Below are 7,145 nucleotides of genomic sequence, written 5' to 3' on the forward strand. Positions count from 1 at the left end.
CACAATTCAAGCCCCGCTCACGGCAAAAGAACAGACCGTGGCCTCCAGGGTTCCCACGGGGAACCCCAGAAGTGGAGAGGCTGGCGGAAGCACTCCCGGAATCTCATGACTTCTTTCCACAACAAAGAAAGATAAAAATGATCTTGCCTCCGATCCGTGCAGAGAGCCCAGGAAGCAAAAACACGATCCAGGAGATGAGAAACGAGATGAAACATCGGGAGAAAGTTCTAGGAATCTTCTAGATGTGGCCAGGCAGCCTGAGCTCCCAGGCTAAGGCTTGCTGCTACACCCCGGCCCTCCGCTCGCCCCTCTCCTTCCCAGACGCAGAGGGAGCCTCGGAGGGGGAACAGGTGAATGCAATGCAGCCCGTAGGAAGCAAGCCTGTGCCGGCCCCGTCTCATTCAGTGCCAGCTGGGGCTCGGCTTCTTGCCTCAAGAGTTTACACAGCTGGGGAAATCAAAGTGGATTCTAAGCCACTTAGGCCAGGTCCACCTACGCTCTCCTTCTGCCCATCGGTAGGACGCCTCACAGCCCACGATGCCGCCAGTGCACAGCTCGGGACCCGTTGGTGCGGTCACAGTCGAGGCCCGATGGCATTCTGTGATCTGTCTGAGCCAGTGCTTCACGGGCTGGGACCACCCTCCCACAGGGGCACCAGGTGGAGACCCAGGCGCGGCCAGTGATGAGGGAAGCAGATTCTCATAAGGCACAAGGGGAGGGGAGGGGCGGGGCCCGCCACACTCCGGAAATGCCTCAGAGTGGCCCTCAGGGAACTCGCGCATGCCTGCGGGTGCGGTTCCCTGGAAGCAGCAGGCCATCCTCTGCCCTATGAAGGCCATATGCCCTGGCACTGCCTGGGCCTTCAGCTTCTTCAAGTCAGTGTGCAGCCCAGCCCGTGCCCACGTGGTGCCTAGTGCACATGAGAGACGAGACTCGGAGTCCCATCACTAACCGACACCCGAATGCACGCACACCCCCCGTTTTCAGAGCCCACATCCGGGAAACGAGTGACTGTGCTTAGCGTCAGCCCTGTCTTCCAGAGCCATCCTCCGCTCCCTTCCTGCCTCCCCGATCCTTGCGCTCCCTAAGAGCAGATGGGCCTGCGGATCAGAAGCCTGAGAGTGAGAGAGGTCGGCTAGGGTGCGGAATTCCTGTGGTCCCTTCATCCCGTGCCGGGCCCCACACGCGGGACTTACAAGCGCCTGGGCCTTGTGTGGGTGCTTACGTTTAACCCTCACTGCAACCCTGGTTAGTGAGTTCTGGGTTCGTCCTCATTTGGACTGGAAAGTAGGCTCAAAGGTCATGTGGCTCGCCCAAAGTCACCCACGAGGAAGGACAGGAGCCCCAGTTTGCTGGACCCCAAAACCCACATCCTGACCATCTGGCCAGGGGTTCTCACTTGGGGCTGATCCCGTTCCCAGGGGACACGGGGTGATGTCTGGGGACATCTGTGGTTGTCGTGACGGGTGGGTGATGCTCCACACCCTACAATGCCAGTGCGGGCACTGAATGACCCAGCCCCAGTGTCAAAAATGCCAAGGCTGAACAACCCCTCCCTAGCCCATGCTGCCGTCCACGCAGAACAGCCAGACGTGCACCCTGGGGAAATGCAGAAACGTCGGGGTGGCCAAGGTGCCTTCCCAGACCTAAGACTCTGCTGGAAGCTCGGGAACCTCTACCGCGTCCCCACCGACCAGGCTCCCACAGCATGCCCCTTACCTTCTCCAACGTCCTGTGTTTGTGTTGTCCAGCCGCACCTTCTTAACCTTCCGCATTAACCACTCGGCTGACCTCAGGGTGGGTGAGCCTGCGAGGGGGGGCAGACCAAGGGGCTGCAGCTTGTGGGCCCCCTCCCCGCTCCCATTCCTCGAGGCCACCCTCCTGTCTGCGGGGAACACCCGATGCCAAGGGCCTCCTCATGAGGCAGATGGTGCAGGCCCTGTCCTGAAATTCGAAGTTCGAACACCTGTCCGGGCGTTTGCCAGAAACCGGGTGGTTCTCCCAAGGTGAGAGTCCCTGAGATGAGAGTTTCAAACGATTCAGGGGCCACCACCCACGGCACTTGCTGGAAATCAAATAAACCCAAATTCCCCACAGTGGTTGCTCCCTGATGGCCCTCCTGACCCCACCTCCTTGACCATGATCTCCAGACACGCTGGCCTTAATCTCCCCTAAACACGCTGACTCAGTCCTACCTCAGGGCCTTTGCACTTACCATTCCCTCTGCCTAGAACACCCTTGCCCTGCTTTTTGTATGATGTGCTCCCTCTTATCCTTTGGGTCCCAGTATCACCTCTTCAGGGGTCTTTCCTGGCACGAAGTCCGAAGTTGCTACCTTGTTATCCCCATCTCAACACCTGGGCCTTTCTGCAAGCACTCATTCTAAAATGGTAGTTCTCAATGGGGGTGATTTTCCCCCTCTTCCCGCCCCCCTGTCCAGGGGACCCTTGGTGATGTCTGTAGACATTTTTGGCTGTTACCACTGACTGGGGGAGTGGTGCCACGGCATCCAGTGGGTGGGGCCAGGGATGCCGCTCATCACCCTACCGTGGCCATGATGGCCCACCCCAGAGAATGATCTGGTCCCAGTGTCCACAGTGCCCAGGCGGAGAAACTCTGTATTCATTGTTTGGGGGAAAGAAATGCAGTTAGATCCTTAGGCTCACACTAGACACCAAAATAAATCCCCAATGGTTCAGATGGTATAAATCAGGGTGGCCCCCGGCGTCTGTGAGTCGCCTCCTGTCCCTCCCTCTTGGTTTGTGTGTTTAAATGTGTGTAGCATCCTAGGACCTCTGAGGGTCAGATGGTCATGGAGCGCAGAGTCTCTTGGGGGGGGTCAGTGAATCCCCTAAGCCAGGGGGTCTTGACGAGGGCTGGTGTTCCCAGGAGACGTTTTTGGTTGTCACGACTGGGAGGCATGCTGCTGGCATCTGGTTGGTGGAGACCAGGGATGCTGCTAAGTCCCCCATAATTAGCAGGATGCCCTTCCCCCACCAGAAAGAATAATCTGGCCCCAAATATCGCTAGTGCTGAGGCTGAGAAGCCCTCTCTGGGTGGGTGAGCACCCCGCACCAGGATGTCAGCTCCATGGAGGCAGGCCCCCATCTGTCCTGTTCCTGCTGTGGCCCCGGCACACAGGAAGCACTCAATACAGCAAACGTCTCAGGTTGAATGAACGAGTCCCTGTACTCACTTGAACGCTGAACAAAGTCAAAGGGACCCCTGGTTTGGTAGGGACCCCTGGTTTGGTGGGCACCCCACCCCCTTCTTGACGAAACAGGTGCCCTGATGGTTAAAGGAAAAGAAAGCAGCGCGGTCCCAGGACAGAGATCCGATGGAAGAAGTGAAGCAAAATGTCACCATAAAGAAGCACTGATTTCACCTCAGTCCAGTGGTGAAAACTGTGGGCTCTGGTGTCAGAGAGGTTTGGGTTCAAATCCTGACTCTGCCACTACTGGGTTATGTGACCTTGGAGAAGCCGCCTAACCTCTCTGTGCTTCAATTTTCCCAGCTACAAAGTGGGACTGCAGGGCTTCCCTTGTGGCACAATGGTTAAGAATCCACCTGTCAACGCAGGGGACACGGGTTTGAGTCCTGGTCCGGGAAGATCCCACATGCCACAGAGCAACTAAGCCCGTGCGCCACAACTACTGAGCCTGCACTCTGGAGCCCGTGAGCCACAACTGCTGAGCCCGCATGCCTAGAGCCCGTGCTCCGCAACAAGAGAAGCCACCGCAACAAGAAGCAGCCCCTGCTCGCCGCAACTAGAGAAAGCTCGCGTGCAGCAACAAAGAGCCAACTCAGCCAAAAATAAACAAATTAATAAATGAATTTATTTTAAAAAAAGTGGGACTGCAGTGCCTACACCTAGGACTACTGTGAGGATTAAGTGAGATAGCACAGGTAAAGTAGCTGACATAGCAGAAACTACGGGTCAGCTAATATTGCCATCTAACCAAGTTACTTAAAATTACACCAAGGGGAGAATTGGACTCAAGTTCCTTTCAGAGCCAGAATCCACACCATTCACAGACTGAGCGCCAGGCACCATATAAGGTGTGTGTGTGGCGGGGGAGGGGGAGATGCAGCCACACATCCACCAAATCCAGCTGGAATTAATGCTCCCTCCTTCTTCTCCCCCAGTCCTTCCAGGGCTTCTGTCCGTGGACATCTAGCATACGATGCTAGATAGAAAGAAAAGTCTCCAGCAAGAGCACACGAAGCTGCGGCCCCTGGCCTGGGGCCTGGCTAACTGTCCCCAAGACCAGTGACCCCAGGGCTGCAGAAAACCACTTCCTGACAAATTCTGTATCCAGGAGCAGGCAAATGAATCCCACCAGCACACACCCAGCCTTCCCGGCCACCCCAGCCCAGCACCACTGACCTTCTAAAGGGTCCAGAGAGCCTCCATTCCAGCTGCAGACGTGGGACACAGACCTTGACAGAGTAAATGTCTTATTAACGCTGTGATTTAATGGAGGGACCGGCTAACTACTCACTTTCCTGCCACTCGGGGAGTCCCTGATGGTTGGGCCTGATCTTCTGTACCCACTAGTTCCTAAGGATGCCTCACAGCCCTGAAGCGCTGTATGAACCACACCAGGGAGGAAAGTCCTGCCATGGGGCCCAATTCGCCCAGGATCCAGCAAGGGACGACAGGGATTGGTGGCCACAGGGCACCCCTCCTGGGCTTTAGTCCCAGCTCCTGTAAAGGTTTGTTCTTGCCGCTGAGGCAAGTGACTTCCTCGCGGTGGGGGGGAGGGGGTCAGGGATGGGCTCAAAGGGAACGGGCTACTCCTGAAGGCTCAGCTGCCGCATGGATGGGGAAGTGTCAAGGCTGGTCGGAGACTCTGTGCGAAAAAGGTGGGTGGCTGGACTGGCCTGGGAGCGAAGCTGAGGGAAGGGGCTGGACCTGTGGGGATGTGGGTGGCGGGGAAGCCGAGCGCTGGGGAGGGGTGAAGGGGTGGGGCAGGTCAAGGAAGTGGTCTCTGGTCTCATATAGATAGCGTGGGTTTGGATGGGGACGGGGAGAAGGTGGGGACCTCCAGAGCCGACAAGGAAGGGAAGGCGTTACTGGGTGAGGCCACCCCCGGAAGGGGTCAGAGCCAGGTGGTCTGGGTAGCAACGGGATGGGAGAGGAGGTCGGGACAGGCCGGGCGTTGGAAAGGCTGAGAGGTGGCCCTGCCGGCGGAGGGGACGGGCGGGCAAGGAGTGAGGAGAGGCCGGGGCGGAGGGGAAACGGAGGCGGGGACTGGAGCAACCGCGAGTCTGGGCAATGGCGGGGCCGGGGTGCGCGGAGGCCGGGACGGAGGGTACCGGGGAGGCCGGTCAGTGGAGGATCCAGAGTCGGGACTGAGGTGGGGCCGGTCAATGGCGGGTTCAGGGTCGCGGCCGAGGCCGGACGGGGCGCGCGGGCACTGCTCACCGGGGCTCGGGGCCGGCGCGGGGCGAGGGCCGGGCTGGGCAGGGCGTCCCGGGGCCAGCGGCGTCTCAAGCTCGCGGCTCCATGCCCGGGACTGCAGCCCAGGAAGTGGCGGGCGCAGGGTACAGCGGCGGCAGCGGACACGGGACACCCGGCAGCTCAGGCCCCTTTGACCCGGAAGTCGAGCGGCCCAGGCGGCGGCCTGGGATTGGCCACCTCCCGGCCGGCACCAAGGAGTCCGGGGCGCTGGGGGGGGGGAACGCGCCAGCACGGCCCCCGCGGCAAGTGGGGTGAAACGTCCTAAACGTGGCGTCTTCCTGTGCGAGCAGGGACGTTGGGAGAGACACCCCCAGTAACTTGGTATTGCCCGGCCTAACCGATAATACTTCTACTAAAGACTCCTAGAGAAAAGCTTGCTCGTCCAAGCGTTGGTGGTATAGTGGTTAGCATAGCTGCCTTCCAAGCAGTTGACCCGGGTTCGATTCCCGGCCAACGCAAGTGTGTTTTACAGCTTTTTCTTAGTTTTACCGTCCACTTAAAACTTTCTCGTCAAACATCGACCTAGAGTTTGTGTTACTTTGCAATAACTTTTTAAATTCCATAATATCTAAAAAAGACCAGAGAAATAAGAAAAAAGAAAAAGGCACCGACGCTGAATTTCTACTGAAATTACTTTGAAGCAAATTTTAAAATTCTACAGTAAAGATGTAGAAATGTTTCTGCTGGGGATCGAACCGGGGACCTTTCTATTGTGAGGAGAACGTGATAACCGCAGCACTAGGGAAACATGTTAGGGTCGCCCTTCTTAAGCTTATCACAAACAATGTTACGGAGATTGTTACATTGTAGCTCCTAAAATGAACATTATTTGTTTCCTTCCTTCACGGTGGTCTGGGCAGCAACTTCCTGAATATCCGCTCTTCCTGAATATCCATCACTCTGCTTGATGCAATGGAAGCTGGAAGGAGGAAAATACAGAATAAAAAAAATCCAATAACCCCCCTCGCAACACGCACAAACACACTATTAAAACAATCCAAGAGAGAAACTGCTCTCAAACCCACCCTGAAGCCCAACAATGTTTCATTAGTTCGTCTCATAGATAGATTTTAAACTCTTGCCTGTCCACAAATGTTGACGTTGTTGCTTCAGCCCAAACCACTTTCTACAAGAACTTTCAGTAAGACCGCTGAAGGACGCCAGGTGCAGCAAATTGCGAAGGGAAAAGAAAAAAACCAAAACAAGCCGGACATGGAAAGAAGATAATTTAAATGACTTCTCATCTTATAACCCAGAGTTAACTCATTTTGGACCTATCTTTTTTTTTCTTTTTTTTTTTTTAAGAGAGATAGTAGAAGGAAGGGAGGTAATGGCAAGGAGTTAGGATCAGATTGCTGCAAAATCTGTTTTGTTTGTTTTTTCCCCTTACAGGGCCAGGATTAGAAGGAGAGTGAGGCAATGACCTCAAGTGCAAAAATTAAGGTGGCTCTAAAAAAACTAAATAATATTTTAATGCATTCTTTTTTTTTTTTTTTTTTTTGCGGTACGCGGGCCTCTCACTGTTGTGGCCTCTCCCGTTGCGGAGCACAGGCTCCAGACGCGCAGGCTCAGCGGCCATGGCTCACGGGCCCAGCCGCTCCGCGGCATGCGGGATCTTCGCGGACCAGCGCACGAACCCATGTCTCTTGCATCGGCAGGCGGACTCTCAACCACTGCGCCA

General features: G+C 56.1%; 1 protein-coding gene and 1 non-coding gene across 6 annotated transcripts in view; one reads left to right on the plus strand and one right to left on the minus strand.

Moving 5' to 3' along the window:
- Positions 1-5,618, minus strand: part of DPP9 (dipeptidyl peptidase 9) — a 41,207-nt gene extending 35,589 nt beyond the window's left edge. For 3 of the 5 annotated variants that reach the window (XR_003792618.1, XR_003792617.1, XM_029216250.1), the window contains exons 1-3: positions 5,429-5,618; positions 4,388-4,440; positions 1,720-1,807 (exon numbers count right to left, since the gene is read on the minus strand). Coding sequence is in view for 3 of the 5 variants with exons in the window: in XM_029216250.1 (XP_029072083.1) it covers positions 1,720-1,775 (56 nt within the window). In the remaining 2 variants the exon portion in view is untranslated. Of the gene's footprint in view, positions 1-147; positions 1,698-1,719; positions 1,808-4,387; positions 4,457-5,428 lie in introns of those variants that run through there. The other 2 variants (XM_029216253.1, XM_029216254.1) reach the window with 2 other exon arrangements.
- A 232-nt stretch (positions 5,619-5,850) lies between these two features.
- TRNAG-UCC lies at positions 5,851-5,922 on the plus strand. Its single transcript has one exon. It is a non-coding gene; the product is annotated as a tRNA-Gly (tRNA).
- Positions 5,923-7,145: the final 1,223 nt, after the last annotated feature.

Source organism: Monodon monoceros, unplaced genomic scaffold (assembly GCF_005190385.1).
Source record: "Monodon monoceros isolate NGI ecotype Baffin Bay Population unplaced genomic scaffold, NGI_Narwhal_1 Super_Scaffold_12, whole genome shotgun sequence".
NCBI lineage: Eukaryota > Metazoa > Chordata > Mammalia > Artiodactyla > Monodontidae > Monodon > Monodon monoceros.